Source organism: Hordeum vulgare, chromosome 6H (assembly GCF_904849725.1).
Source record: "Hordeum vulgare subsp. vulgare chromosome 6H, MorexV3_pseudomolecules_assembly, whole genome shotgun sequence".
Lineage (NCBI taxonomy): Eukaryota > Viridiplantae > Streptophyta > Magnoliopsida > Poales > Poaceae > Hordeum > Hordeum vulgare.
This window is the reverse complement of record NC_058523.1, coordinates 527,275,586-527,290,907: the sequence shown is the minus strand read 5'-3', so window position 1 is coordinate 527,290,907 and position 15,322 is coordinate 527,275,586. Positions and strand designations below refer to the sequence as shown.

The 15,322-nt window shown below is 44.4% G+C and overlaps 2 protein-coding genes across 3 annotated transcripts; one reads left to right on the top strand and one right to left on the bottom strand.

Annotated features, from left to right (window-relative positions):
- Positions 1-659: 659 nt before the first annotated feature.
- Positions 660-3,274, top strand: LOC123401623. Its single transcript, XM_045095458.1, has 3 exons — positions 660-902; positions 2,644-2,741; positions 2,837-3,274. Exons 1-3 carry the CDS (start codon positions 783-785, stop codon positions 2,961-2,963), a joined length of 345 nt encoding a protein of 114 aa, XP_044951393.1. The 5' UTR covers positions 660-782; the 3' UTR covers positions 2,964-3,274.
- A 4,301-nt stretch (positions 3,275-7,575) lies between these two features.
- LOC123401964 (LRR receptor-like serine/threonine-protein kinase ER2) lies at positions 7,576-14,945 on the bottom strand. Of its 2 annotated transcripts, none has more exons than XM_045095827.1 (27): positions 14,642-14,945; positions 13,739-13,880; positions 13,574-13,645; positions 13,408-13,479; positions 13,223-13,294; positions 13,069-13,140; positions 12,928-12,999; positions 12,613-12,684; positions 12,454-12,525; positions 12,302-12,370; positions 12,146-12,217; positions 11,960-12,031; positions 11,743-11,814; positions 11,574-11,645; positions 11,415-11,486; positions 11,264-11,335; positions 11,069-11,140; positions 10,918-10,989; positions 10,767-10,838; positions 10,617-10,688; positions 10,433-10,501; positions 10,286-10,357; positions 10,134-10,204; positions 9,909-10,037; positions 9,397-9,762; positions 8,801-9,174; positions 7,576-8,285 (listed from the first exon to the last, which is right to left on the bottom strand). In XM_045095827.1, exons 1-27 carry the CDS (start codon positions 14,718-14,720, stop codon positions 7,929-7,931), a joined length of 2,952 nt encoding a protein of 983 aa, XP_044951762.1. In that variant the 5' UTR covers positions 14,721-14,945; the 3' UTR covers positions 7,576-7,928. The 2 variants fall into 2 exon arrangements, with proteins under 2 accessions (XP_044951762.1, XP_044951763.1); XM_045095828.1 differs by having other exon boundaries at positions 8,801-9,171.
- Positions 14,946-15,322: the final 377 nt, after the last annotated feature.

Genomic DNA, 15,322 nt, shown 5'->3' with positions numbered 1-15,322 from the left:
CAGAAAGAAAATTCTTCGGATGGTTTTTCTCCTATGACTTGCTCCTACTAGTGTCTACTAGACAACTAGTATCAAGTTTGTTTTCTTCTTTCTTTTACATCATAATTATATTCTTTTCTTTCATGTTATTTTCGTCTTACTTTTTCCTTTTATTTTCCATTCTTCTTTTCCTTTTCTATCCATTCCGTTCTTTCCGTTATGTTGTTCTTTCATAGTGTTTCCAAACTATGTTTCGAGAAAATGTTTATCATGAACCTAAAATGTTGCTCTTATTTTCTTATTTCATTTTTTCATATTATTGTTTACGTTCTTAGTTTTTATCTCCATTCATTTTTTTCATAAGATACTTAAAAACGTCCATAGTGTATGTTTAAAAATATTCACTGTGTTTTAAAAAATGTTCACCGCCTTTTTAAACATGTTTCCCGCGTTAAAAAAATGTTCGCCGTGTTCTAAAAAGTGTTCACCACATTTAAAAAAAATGTTCACCGTAATGTTCCTCGTTATTTTGGACCCGCTATGGAATCACAGCCCGTAGGATTCCAGTGCAATGGGCCGAAGCACGCCCGAGCGTGGCCCGTGTCCGAAGTACCCCTGCCGAATCGGCGAAATTGCAGCGATATTGCCATCGAAGCGATCCCCTTCCGTCTGTCCCTACCGACCCGCCCCCGCCGCCCGCCGGCAGCCCTTCGTCCCCGTCGCGACAGCCGCCGGTCCCCGCTCGTCCCCGTCGAGGTAACGGCAGCTCCGACCGCCGGCGGTACTCCCGCTGAATCGGAAGGATGCATCCGTACCTTGTGCGTTCTGCCGTCGCCCTCCTTCGCCGACCGACCCCGCAAGGGTCGGCCTTCCTCCGCCGCTCCATCGCCTCCGGTGGTGCTCCGAGGGTCGAAGAGACAAAGGTAACCCCCTCCCCTCCCCCAGCGTCCGAGGTTGATTTGGCATGGTTCTCCTTTTGTTTTTTTTCCTGGCCTTGGATGCTTTTTGGGTCCTATTGGTGTCTTCAAAGAAGAGAGTGGATTGTGAAGATGTGTGAAATGTTATGTAAACTTACATAATTTCATTGGTCATCACTGATCAATAAACAGCTGAGCGCACAGTTACATGCATTTGTACCGTGCTTTGCCTTCGACATCTATAAATTAGGTACACTTGTCTTAGCGAGTGGCAATATTCTAAAACCAAAGTAGACATGGCAAGCAAATTCTGGTAAAAAATGCAAGTACCTATGTTCTAAAACATAAGGCTGATTCCCGATCATAAGACCAAAGCTAAAACTATGTGTTGCAAAGCCTGAATATAGGAAAAGAAGAAGTTCATGTTGTAGCTGTAACATCTGGAGGGTAATTGATGCCAAAAAAACATTCAAAATTATACTGTATAGCCCTATTTTACTGTTCATTTTAGCTTCAGCAACAATTTTGAAAATGGCAAAACATTGATCTAAATTCACCTAGCCAAATCACGCAGCAGAAATTTACTTGGACATCTACAGTACATATGTCAAAACACATTCAACTACATACTTCGAGTATCTGGTACCCCAAACGGGTGGGGACTTGCTTCACCAGTGAATTTCAGACTCAGCTATGAAACCGGAAGGTACTTCTAAGATTTCAGATGTGCAAACATTGGATATCAGTAAGGAGTAGATAGTCAACCAACCGCAGCTTCAAATCTGACTGTATAAAAAACAGTGAGGAGTAAATAACGATTTTTTAGCATTTGTTCCGTTAATGCACCAATTTTACTACACATTAAACTGTAAAGATCAACTCCTTTGTTCTGAGGATCCATTCTAACCGGCCAAGGAAGAGCCTTGACAATATTAATTACTGAATCCCATGTTTTCTTTCTGGCCAGTTCACTAATGATTGTTAGGCACATAACAATGCCTTTTGGGCCTTGCCTCTGCATATTCCAATTGCTAGAGAAGGCTAAGGATGCTGCCTGAGCATGACTATCTTTATCTAAAATGTTGTTTGAGGTGTTGATAACCGTAATGGCATATATAATTATAAATGAATTATCTGCTTTATAATATACCATCAAATAAATCCATATGAGAAATTGTTTAAACTGGATTTATTAAAACTTAATTGTCAGATTATGGTTTTCCTAAGGAAAAAATAACATAGCTCAGGATACAACTTCCACCGGTTGAATTAACTTCTTCTCCTTAGTAATGCATATTGTATAGCTAGTTTCAAATATATTTTGGTAGGGTTCTCCTGTAGCATGTAAGTAGTGAACCAGATCACAAAGGTAGTGCTCAACCACCAACCAACCTATAAAAGAATGCACTATGGCTAGACGATGACTCAAAGCGCGTTGGTTGCCAATAGGATAAACTAGTGACATCCTTAATCTAACATGGTGAGCACAGAAACCATATGTGGGGGGTTTGTGAACTTGGATTGCCTGTGATGTGATGACTTGCAGCTTGAACCAAAATGTAATGTAAGTTACATGCTTTCATTGTCTTCCGCACACTTGCTCACAACTCGACTTGGCAAGTATCCTCAATCCAACAATATGCGCATGGTCCAATAAATGTCTTGGAAATTTAAGAAATGCACTAGCATCTTGTATAATCAGCTGCTTCATTTCTGTTCCATTGAATCTACTTTTATTTGCATGCAGGGGGTCTGCATGGTCTCCGTGCAGGATTTTGAGGAGATTGTTGCAAGCTTGGAGCAGGTGAATAAACAAATGGAATTTCTGCTGGAGCATGAGAGACGGTAAAGCGTGCAGATCATCCTTTTTTTTTGGATCTGTATAAGCACACATGTGGTGCCCTTGTATTCAAATTTGCGTCTCCTTTTCCAATGTGCAGCTTAGAGCGCAGCGAGCAGCGGCAAAGGAAGCTGGCGTGTGTCCTTGTCCCTGCCACCATTGCGTTCTACATCTTTGGGCCAGAGAAGAAGGGCAAGCCGTCGTTGGAGGGGCAATCAGAAATCTAGCCTCCATGTGCATGTGCTGTAGCTTCGTCTACTAAACTATGTTATGTAGCCTTTTAGAGCCGTGAATCTAACTGTCTGGTGATAGTGGTCTGTCTTGAGCGTGTGCACAATGTGCTGAGGAGTAGTCAGGTGGCTGTGCTTACTCGCAGCCATGGAAACTTGGGGTGCCTCTTGAACTAGTAGCTTGGCTAGTGGTATCTCGACAAGGAGAGTTCTGTTTTGCGCTATGGAAGATCTCGTTAAGTCAGTGCGGTTTTGCTGGATCATGCTGTTTCCTCCTATGTGGAGTAGTAACATTTGGAAGACGATGATTTTCTTCCAAGTATGTGCTTCAAAGTTTTGGTTCGAAACAAGCTTGCAATGTGAGTACTGACAGGAATGCAATGGAGTACTGGCCGGACTGGAATGGCCTTGTGCACTACTCGCTCCGTAAAAATATAAGAGCGTTTAGATCATTACTTTAATGATCTAAACGCCCTTATATTTCAATCATATTTCTTTACAGAAGGAGTACTAAACCGGCCGGGTAGCCTGGTCTCGTGGTGTGAGTTTGTGTTGCTGTTGCAAAAAAGGAACAGAAGATCGTGAACCTTGCGACAGAGTAGCTGTAGAGCTAATAAACTCCTCTGATCGCTGTTGCTTGTGCCTCCGGATGAGGACGGCACACATGTCCTGAGCTATGTACGTCCCTCCCTGTTAGACCTGAGCTATGGAGGTGGCCTAAATACTCGCAAATTCAGTCAAACATCAAGAACAGAAAGGAAAACTCGGGAATTTCACTTAGGGTTTGTTTGAGCAAAGGGGAACAGCTTGGCCAGCCGGAACACGGCGGCCTAATGCAATTCTAGATGTCTCGACCAGTCTCCAATCTTTGGCTTTATAGCCATTACAAGAGGAAAAGCAAAACAGGAAAAAAAGAGTTATTTACCCAAAACCATCACACTTGGTGGCTAGGGTAACAGATTAGTATCAGATTTAAACCAGGTCACAAAAAACCATCAGTTATGAGCCTAATACGTAACGCGGAGCATTGACGCTGCGTTTTGGCCACGAAAACAACGGAACCGATAGGTGGGGCACGCCTCTCGGGCCGATGTGGCATGCCTACATGGATAAATTTGCTGAGGTGGACAAGGTCCCATCTGTCAGTGACTAGAGTGGTTGTTTATTTCCTCTTTTTTCTTTTTTACTTCTACCTTCGTCTTCATGGGCATTTCAGCAAGTAGCTTCTTGACACTGTCCATCTCGTCGTTGTGGTCACCGCAGGAGAAGAGCAAGTCGGCGCGAGCTCATCCAGGCCGCCGCCCACGGACAGGACGCCGTTGAGGACGCAAAACACTGAATCATGGAGCCTCCCTTGCCCTCCATCATGCATACAGCAAGGGCGGCGCACAACTCAGCCATGGCGCGAAGCAAGCATCCCAGCCATGGGGCTCGGCCTGGAGTGCCGCAAATCAGCGCCCTCCGGTAGCGCGACGACGACTGTTGGGCCCGGACTGGTGCTCGGCCGCAAGATGCCTCCCAGCACGTGCAGCCGCCCCAACACCCATGAATCCCTCAATGCGGCGGCGCGACCATGGACGACTAGCCCCAGCAGCGCGGTGGTGTCCAATTCACCACCTTGTTGGTCATGCACCACCTTAGCTCCTCCACGTCGAGCAGAGGCAGCGGTCTGGGCAACAAGATGGATCCTCGCCGGATCCAGGCGGAACAAGGGCTAGAGGTGTAGCTGGGGTTGGATCCACGTGGGCTAGTGGCTTGTGGCGACGGATGGTATGTGGTTGGGGCTGCAGGGAGGCTCGCCGGGAGGGGTAGCATGCCGGGGTAAGGCTCCGGCGGTGGCGCGTGATTTGGCTACCTGTGTGGGGGTGGTGGGGAAGAAGGTGGCTGAGGGAGAGAGGGAATCTGAGAGAGGCTGACAGGCGGGGCCTTCAGCCACCTCGGCAAATTTATCGATGTAGACACGCCACATCGGGCTGACGCGCGGGCCCAACTGTCGGTTCCGCTATTTTCGTTGCCAAAACACAGCGTTGGTGCTCCACGTTACGTATTAGGCTAACAACTCGTGGTTTTTTGTGACCTGGCTCAAATTTGATATTAACCTGTGACCCTAGCCCCAAATGTGATGGTTTTGGATAAATAACTCGAAAGAAAGCATAGTAGGTGAGGTTGTTGGAAGAGCAGCAACAAGAGAGAATCTTGAATGAACATAAAGGGCATACTAAACTTCTCATTACAATGATTGGAATGGGTAGACACTAGACAATGTGTTCAGATGGGCTAGGAACTAATAGTAAATTTTCATTTTTCAATTTTAGATGGCAGACTCAAGCCTGTTGAAGCATGCCCACTAGAATCGCCACTGCAGATGACAATGCTCATGCCGTTTGATCGACGATCAACGCCTCAGAACAGCTCGCACGGGTGCGAAGCGGTAAGTAGATCTTCATGCATTGGATGGTGATCGGTCGGTGTAGTTTGAATCCCAACACGAACCGTTATGAGCGGATAAGAACCGTTGATAACTTAGACAGGAGCCTAACAATTGAATGGTGGAGAGGTATTGGCTACATTGCTGCCACTATGCCCTGGTACCGGTTTTGCAAACATCTCGGTGACAGATTCTCTGAATCCTCTGTTTGTGACAATGTCAGAAATTTTAATGCCCTAACACACACATGATCAGTTAAGGAATATGTGCTCCAGTTTGAACAAATCATGATCTTAATGAGAAGGGATAATCCTGCCCTGCCAAACTCTTACTGTATGAACAACTTTATCTCCGTTTTGCATGATAATATTCAACATTTCATCCAATGTCATGAGCCACAAATTTTGCAAGAAGTTATTGAAAAAAGTATGTTTTTGGTCCCTCAAGTTCCAAAAAAGTATAGACTTGGTCCCTCAAAAAATTTTAGTATACATTTGGTCCCTCATGTCTCAAAATCGGATAAGTTTGGTCCTAAACCAGATTTTGAGCCCTTTGACCGGGTTTGACCGTCACAAGACCGCCGGTGAACAGCACTCCGAAAAATAAATAAATGAAATTAAAAAAAAACTGAAATTTTTGGGGATCCAATATGCTTACATGCGCAAGATGCGATCAAAATTTCATGCTCTTTCCACACTCGAGGAGCGCCTGGAAAAAAATATATCTGTCTGGTGAATAGTAATCCAAAAAAAATCAAAACCATTTTTAAAAAAAGGAAAAAAAATTTGGGTTCTAATATGCTTACATGCGTAAGGTGTGACCAAAAGTTTGTCATGAAATAACATCGGACGGGCTCTAGCGAAAAAAAAAAAACAAATTTTGGCTACTTTTTTGTGAGCGAAAATTTGTTTTCTTTTTTGCCACGGGCTCCTTGAATGTCGAAAGACCACAAAATTTTGGTTAAAAAAAATCAGATCTTTTTTAAATATTATTTGGATTTACTATACATCAGACGTAGATTTTTTTTTGCCAGGATCTCCTCGAGTGTCGAAAGACCATGAAATTTTGGTCGCACCTTGCGCATGTAAGCACATTGGATCCTCAAAAATTCAGATTTTTTGATGTTTTTTTTTAAATTACTGTTCATCAAGTGGTTTTGTGCCTGTCAAACCCGGTTAACGGGCTCAAAATCTGGTTTAGGACCAAACTTATCCGGTTTTGAGACTTGAGGACCAAATGTATACCAAAAAATCTTGAGGGACTAAGTCTATGCTTTTTGGAAACTTGAGGGATTAAAAACATACTTTTCTCAAAGTTATTTGACTGGCCAGAAGAATGAAGCAAACTCAACCTCCTAAAAGACCTGCCACGGCTCTCGCTTACAAAACTGGAAAAGAAAATTAGTGTTTTAAATGCTTTTATATTAATTTATGGAGGGAGTACTAGGCATTGTATTCCACCCAACCCATTGAACGCCACACATCAGCGCGTTCGTCTCTGTTCTTTTTTCCTTCAAATCGACAAAACACTTTTCCCCAAATTGCCATGGGTCTTGGGTGAACTACTTCTAGGTCTTGGCTGCCGCCGTCCGTGGTCGGCTGGCCCGCCGCGCGGTTTCCCACACATCGCTGGTCCATCCCCTCCGACCTCCGGGCCGCCTCGCCGAGCACCGGCTCCCTCCTGCAGTCTTGCTGACGGTTGCTGCAGCAGCCGTTGTTGGAGTGCTTGGCTTGGGCATATATCTAGTTATTGGAATCATATTTAGTCGCCTTTTGATCAGTCTGGTGCAATCTACTGTTGTGTTGTGGAGCATTTCTTTTGGTTAGATTAGTGTGTTTTATGGTTCATCTAAGGAACAACCACTAAATAGTAATTGTCTACGATACCAGATATGTATTGTATGTATAAACAAGCTATTATATAGAAAGTCTATTCGGCACCCAAGGTGTAAGATAAGTTATTCTTCATCCAGGTAATCTTACGTCCGTTTTATAAATAAATTATATTTGGAATAATAATAGTTACATTAATATTGATTCATTACGTAAAATTTGATGTAATTTTTTTTAAATATAGATCATAGGCCACCACGCGCGTGCAGAGTCAGAGAGATAAACTTTGCCCCCATGTATCAATAATCGCTCGTACAGAGAGGAGTAGGTTTTACTGCAATAGTAGAAGTTCCTCGGCACTACCCAGTATATGTCCATTCCAACTGAACAAGGTCAATGTCGTCGGTGACACCGTGGAACAGTACAAGCAGCACTGCAGTGCAGTGCAGTTTCCCAACAGAACCGTCGCTTCCTTTCTGTTTTACAAACTTCAGATTATGATCCCAGCTCAAAAGCAGTTACAAAAGGGAGGCCGAAAAGGAGAGAGAAAACAGCCAAGACTGAAGAAGGCCAAAAGAGAAGCATATTTACAGTGAACCGGGCATCTCCCCAAATTCAGTGGCCTCTGCTATTTTTCAAAACAATTAGCGAAAATGCTACGCTGCAGTCTGCGTCATGGATGGGGCTATCAGGAGGTCAAGTCTACTCTGTGTTCTGTGAGATCGCCTCGCCGAACTTGAGGAAGAGCTCCGCGTCGGACGCGCTCGACGAGTTGGCACAGGACAGGGCGCTGGCGCCTCTGAGGCTGACATATTCGTTCACGTAGCTCGGGGCCGTGGACGACTGGGGCGACGCCGTCTTCGGGGGCGCTTCTGGGCAGACCAGGCAGCTGAGGACGTGCACGACGTCGTGCATCGTCGGCCGATCGGATGGCTGCCGCTTGCTGCAGAGGAGCGCCAGCTGGAACATCCTCTTGACCTCGCCGAGATCCTTGCATGTGGCGGTGATGTCTGGGTCCACCATCTCCATCACGGTGTTGTCCGCGGCTTTGGATAGGATCTGCAAGGGGAGCAACTGGTGAGCATAACAACACTTGTTTTGGCCAGGGAAGATCAACAGTCAAAATCAACAGAGACATTGCACTTCTAGCTTAGCATTGTTATTTTCTTCCAAAAAAAAGGAGCAATTCAGTTTTGACAGGGCAGGGGAAAGAAAGTAAAGTGCTCAAGCTAATTACCAACATATCAGTGATCAAAGCAGAAAGTACTGATAGTTGTTGCTAGCTACAGTTTTTGACAGCTCTGTGCTTCCTGTTAAATTTTCAGCCACATGATTGAAGGCGGGGGGACAAACATGGCAGCCTTTGCAGGACACTGCACATTCTGCCAGTGATAATAGAGCTTTCACCAGCCATGCAATGAATCGCACCCACCACAGTGCAGATAGATCTAACTCCCATCACATGATAGCTTTCATGTTGCCTGTCCCCTTCAAGGAACACAGGCCTAAAGCCCATGACTGAACTTATTGAGCCTCAAAACCATAAAGGAGTGAAGCAAGTGAAAACTAGTTACCAGGTGATGGAGGTTGCACTCGTTGTCAACTGGCTTCTTCCCAGTCAGCAACTCGAGCAAGACGATGCCGTAGCTGTACACATCAGATTTCTCGTTGAGGCGGGATGTGCGCGCATACTCAGGGTCAATGTAGCCAATTGTGCCCATCACATAGGTTGATGTGTGGGTCTTGGAGATGCACACGCTCTTGGCAATGCCAAAGTCGGCAAGGTGCGCCACATTGTCCTTGTCCAGGAGGATATTCTTTGATTTTACATCCCTGTGAATTATTCGTGGGCTGCAGTCATGGTGGAGATAAGCCAGCCCTTGGGCAGTGCCAAGAGCAATCTGGAGTCTAGCCTCCCAGTCCAGTTTTGCCTTCTTGGAAGAAGCTGCTGAAATAAGCAAATACTTGCAAATCAGCATATGGTTGTAGAAAATTCTTAAACTCTATGTATGCATTGTAGAATGTAAGACATCTTAGTCCAAGAGAATTAAAGCAATTATCAATATATCTCAATAAGAAAGTGGGCAGCACATGCTTGCTGGCAGATGGAGATGAAGTGAAACTGTTTGAGCACTCCCCTACATGCTTTTTGCCAGTTATGCCCACTTACCGTGCAAAACGTCCCAGAGGCTGCCACTTTCCATATAATCGTAGAAGAGAAGATTCCCGGCAGGTGATAGCGAGTAAGCCTGAAGGCTGACAAGATTCCGGTGTTTGATACTTCCAATTGTCTCAAGCTCAGTCTCAAATTCCTTCACGCTCTGCGGGTAGTGAGCATATAGCTTTTTGATTGCCACTGGCTTGCAGTTCTTCAGAACACATTTATAAACTGTACTAGATGCCCCATACCCAATTATGTATTTCTCGCTCAAATTTTCTGTCATCCTCATTATATCGTCGTATACATGGAGGGCCATATTCATGTGGAGGATCACAAGCTTGGGAGGAACATTGCTCGATAGCACAGCATGAATCTCTGCAACAAATAATTATCATCATTATCTCATTGAAACCATATTAGCCATCAATCATTCGCAAGATCCAGCATGATGAGACATCACTTGTCAAGTAGCTATAATTGATGTGTTAAAGCAACATATAGGATTTAAGCAAATGTATTACCTTGTTTGCTTACAGAGAAATCTGTGGAAACTGCTGGACTGTGCGGCCAACAAGCAGCTGCTAGGATCAACAACAGGATTGCAAGCCCACCAACAGCAATACCAAGAATGACAGCCCTTGAGACAGAGACTGCGGTGAAAATGAAGGGAAGAGTATTGGAAGGTTGTTAGTGGTCTGGTGAGGTTATATTCCAGAGCAACTAAATAAACACAACAGTGTACTTACATCTCTTGGCATGACTGGAGGAAGGGCATGAAGAACGCCAGGAGCCACATAGTCCAGGATTACCCAAGAAGCTAAATGAAAGTTTAGATTGTAAATAACGGTAACCAGGAAAAAAACCTTTTGAAGGGATAGTTAATACCAGATGATACTACCTGTCAGGTGAAAACCGTGAAAAGTTGTTGTCTGTAGGTACAACGCCAGCCAGGTTGTTGTATGATATATTTCTGCAGCAACGCTCGCTATGAGTGAAATCCACACATGTGTAAACAGTTCGAATAGCTTTTCAGGTCTTAACTTACAAGACATTGAGACTGAAGCAGTTAGTAAGTGAAGAAACATCCCCAGTCATGTTGTTACTTTCTAGTTTTCTGTAACAACAAAACAATCATACAAATCAATCTCAAATAATTGGACAGGGAAATCAATACTAGTTTATCAATATTAATGGGTGCAAGGCAAAACCCATAGCTTGCATGTACTTACAACAATATCAGATTTTGCAACATTCCAAGCTCTTGAGGAATGAAACCATTAATGTGGTTATTGGACAAATCACTGAAACAAAAGCAGAAGGTGTCCATATTACTCTCAAAGGATACAGATTTGAGCACATAGAGAGGTTAAGGTGCTTACATCTCCATGATGCTCCTCAAGTTCACAAACTCAGCAGGAATGTGTCCCACCAGATTATTCTTGCTCAAGTTACTACATGAATAAGTAATGTTGTCAGGAAAAGATACATGCATTTTAACAAAAACAACAAAATAGAGGTTATAGGATTTACAGTCTCAAAAGATGCTCTAAGCTGCCGACTGTTGAAGGAATCGAACCAGCGATCTTGTTACATGATAAATCCCTAAAAGTATGTTCATGTGACACATGATGACATTGAAAACTTTCTGAAGGAGATATATTCATTAAATGCTAGAACTTACAGTGTGTCTAAGTTTATCATTCTTGCTAGCTCAATGGGAATTGCTCCATTAAGATAATTAGATGACAAATTCCTAAAAGTTATGGATACACATAAATCGTTAGGAATAACTATTAGAAGTGTAATTATGGCAGTCCAGAACAAGAACAACCTACCATAAACAAAATAGAAACTAGAGAAATTAGGAACCACTTACAAATAAGTCATGCTCTGAAGCTTGTGCAATGAACGTGGAATGGTGCCATTCAATTTATTGCCATAAGCATTGCTGTTTAAATAGCAAAGAAGTTAACTATCCAGCTATCAGAGATAGCTAAATAAGTTCAGGGAAAAGAAGTGAAACTTACAAGCTAATAAGATTTGTGCAGGAACTAATATTATCAGGTATCGGTCCTACAAGTTCATTGTTAGCAAGGTTCCTGCAAGAAGCAAATGACATGAACCAGCGACCAAATTAGCACTGTTGATAAGAATCATATAATACCAATGAACAGAATTTTACTTACAAGTCATACAAGGCAGTGAGTTTTCCAAGCTCGGGTGGAATGAGCCCAGTCAGTTTATTGTCATTGAGGTCCCTGAAATGAGATAGCGATGGCAGCATATCAAATGGATAGAACGATAATCAATTAACTGTGAAGAATAAAAGCAATAGTACAAAGGCTACGTGCTTACAAATAATTAAGCGCTGACAAATTACCAAGCTCTGGTGGTATCAGCCCAGATAGTCTATTGCCTTGCAGGTATCTATTAGTGCAAGATACTGTGGTATCAATAACTACTTTTGTGATAAAAATATACATAGTGATCTCACAAAGGGCTGGAATATCAGTTAGTGAAAAGTAAAAGCTTTAATCACTAGTAATTAAACAGATACAAATACCAAGCTTACAATTTTTCAGTGTATGTCAAGTTGCCGAGTATAGATGGTATTGGGCCAGACAATTGGTTAAGGCTCAGATCCCTGGATCAATTCAAAATAAAAGAACGTTTCAAAACAATACCATAATTTTGCATTTAAGGGCTGATGTAATTCCTTGGTGGCCATAAATCAAGAAAAGAGCGTAGGTTATCATACAGCACTGCAAGCGCCTGCATAAGGCCAATCACTGTTGGAATAGGGCCAGAGAAGTTGTTCCTCTGCAAAGACCTAGCACAAATAACAAATAAATTTCAAGTCATCACTTTGAAAACTTAAGCATCTAGTTCTACTGGTGAAATGAGTGCTACATACAATGTAGCAACTTGCAGGAAACCAATGTTGAATGGGATTTCTCCAGTAAGTTGATTGTAAGACAAATCCCTAAAACAGCGCAAGATCAGTAGTGTTCTAAAAGCTAGAAAATGAGCAGCATTATTCAAAGGGAGTAGAACGAATGTACATACAAGACCTGAAAGCTCGTACAATTCCCAATAGTATCTGGTATTGTGCCCATCAAGCTATTGTTTTTCACGTCACTGAACCAAACAAAAGCGACCTTGTTAACAGAATAAATGGCACAAACAGCTACACTGGTGATAAACAGAGGGAAGCAATAAACTCACAAGTACCACAAGCCAGTCAATTGGCACATATCTGGAGAGAGGCTTCCTTCTAGTTTATTGCTTCGCAGTCCCCTGGAATATATGACAAACTTAGATGCATAAAACAAAGCATGTAAAATTAAATCATGGCCCTACACTATGTCTGAGCAATCATCGCATTTAGCACAAACATTTTATCCAAACCCTAAATCTTGCATAAATAAAGTTTATTACCATTTGTCAGGCCCTTGAATATTCTAGACAGTTTTAAGAACTAAACCAAAACATTGTTGTTCTTCATTACTGGGGAACAAATTAAAGTGAATGAATACTTACAAGTATTGAAGAACCTCACTCCAGTATATTAACCTTGGAATTTCACCGCTTAGCTTGTTCTGAGCCAAGTCCCTAGGACACATATGACGTTAGAGAACTAACCCAATAAAATCACAGAGCAGTTAAGCAGCACTAACTTACAATATCTTCAAATTCGGAAGCTGAGAGAGTGTCGACGGGATCACCCCCACCAACTGATTATTCTTCAATATTCTACAAATACAGGTAACAGCAGGGATTATGATGAGTGAAACGCATTCTTTTACAAAGTTCCGGCAAGAAGAACAAGCCTTACAAGTTTTCAAGGTGCTTCAGCTTCGATATGGAAAAGGGTATGTCTCCTTCCAGATTGTTGGAGGACAGGTTCCTTGATAAAAATGAAAATCGAAACAGGTATTACTTGTACAGGTCCAAAACAACTCGACGTCCGCTAAAAAAGAAAACACGAGAAAGAAATGTAGTACTGACACGCCCACTTACAACATTTTAAGCGACGAGCAATCACCAATCTCGTCAGGGATCTGCCCGGAGAGTCCATTCGACTGCAAATCACTGCATATGACCAAACAATCAGGGAAAACGTGTGACACGGACTCATCACACAGACAAAGGCATTTAGATTTCAGGAAACAACGTAACATCATACATTGACACGACGCTCTTCAAATCCCCGAAGGCCGGGGAGATCTCGCCGCCGAGATTGAACCCTGAGAGGTTGCTGTCGTTGCAAACATGAGCAGGCGTCAGTAACCGCTCGCTGCAGCCAGCAAATGGAGCAATAAGATTTCGCAAGCAACGGAGAGCTGCTTACAGAGCTGCAACTTGGAAGGTGACGTTGTCGCAGAGCACGCCGCGCCAGGAGCAGTAGCCCGGGGACGCCCCGTCGCCGGACCAGTCGTACAGCGCGTTGTCGGCATCGCGGAAGGATTTCTTGATCTCCAGCAGCGTACGCCCTGTGAAACACGCATAACGGCATAAGAAGACTCGATTAGCAGAAGCAGCGGCAGCGGAAGAAGAAGAAGTGGAGAATCTGACGCCACGAGGAATGGAGCCAGCAGGCAGAGGCAGCACTCGAGAGTTGCTTCCGAATGCACAACACAAACTTGCTTGCTGACCCCAAAAAGTTCAGATAGCCGCACCAAAAACACCCCCAAAACACCCAAGTTTCCAGCTCGCCGTATGCAAAAGGCTGGCTTGCACGAATAGCACATCGACTTGAGATTCAGAACCTGATCCCCAACAACATCAGGACAAGGCGGCAGAGCGCGCTCGCCGACGCCGCCGCCGCAAGCCAGGAAGAAGCAAATAGGATTAGTACTAAACGAAATAGGACGCATTTGAGCCTGCACACCATCGGCAATCAACAGAAGAAAAGAAAAGATGCAGTATCTGTCCTGTCCTGTCCCCTGTGGATCGGAACCATGGAAGAACTGCAGCGGATATGCTAAAAAAATGGGAGACGCTGGTACTGCTAAGAAGAGGGGCCGGGATTAATCTAGCGTTAGACCGCCCTCGGCCGGCGTGAGCAGCGGACGGAACACCGTATCAGCGAGGCATAAACAAAGACCCCGGCCACGCCCCCACTAGAAAAGCGCGCACTAGTAAAATACCAGCAAGCCAAACCGCCGACGAATCCCCTCTCCCCGAGCGAGCAGAGCCCGCCGCCAACACGAGGGCCGAACGAGAGGGAGGGAGGGAGGGAGGGAGCACGAACCGTCGTCGGCGATGGCGACGGCGCCGGCGGCGAGGAGGAGGAGGAGGGCGGCGGCGACGGAGAAGGCTGGCGGCGGCATTGGCGCAGGGGCAGTCGCGGGCTGCAAATGCCGGCGCGGGCGCGGGCGCGGGTGCGGGTGCGAGCGGGTTTAATCGAACGGGGTTTGAGGTTTTGTCTGCCCGTGTTGGCTGCTACGGGGAGGAGGAGGAGGATGGAGGGAGGGAGGGAGGCGCGGGGACCTCCTGCCCGTGGTTTGTTACGGTGGGGCTGGCGCCCATGTGGCTCACTGCCGCTGCCGCTGCCGCTGCTGCTTTCGGGGCCGCCGCAGTGGTGGTGCTCGTCGGTTTCGCTTCCGTTTTATTTCAGCTCCTCGAAATTCATCCCGTAGTGCCATGCGAACGGTCGCCCGATAAGCTGGGGATGGTATCCAAGCGCCGGCAAACTACTGGTAAGTACTCCCTCCGTTCCTTAATATAAGTCTTTTTAGAAATTTCACTAGAGACTATATACGAAGCAAAATAAATGTATCTACACTCTAAAGTATGTCTATATACATTCGTATGTAGTTTTTTAATGAAAACTCTAAAAAGACTTATATTTAGGAACGGAGGAGTAGTTAGTACAATGGTTTTCAACGTTGGTGTAGTAAAAAGGAAAGGAAAGAAAAGAAACAACGGCGTT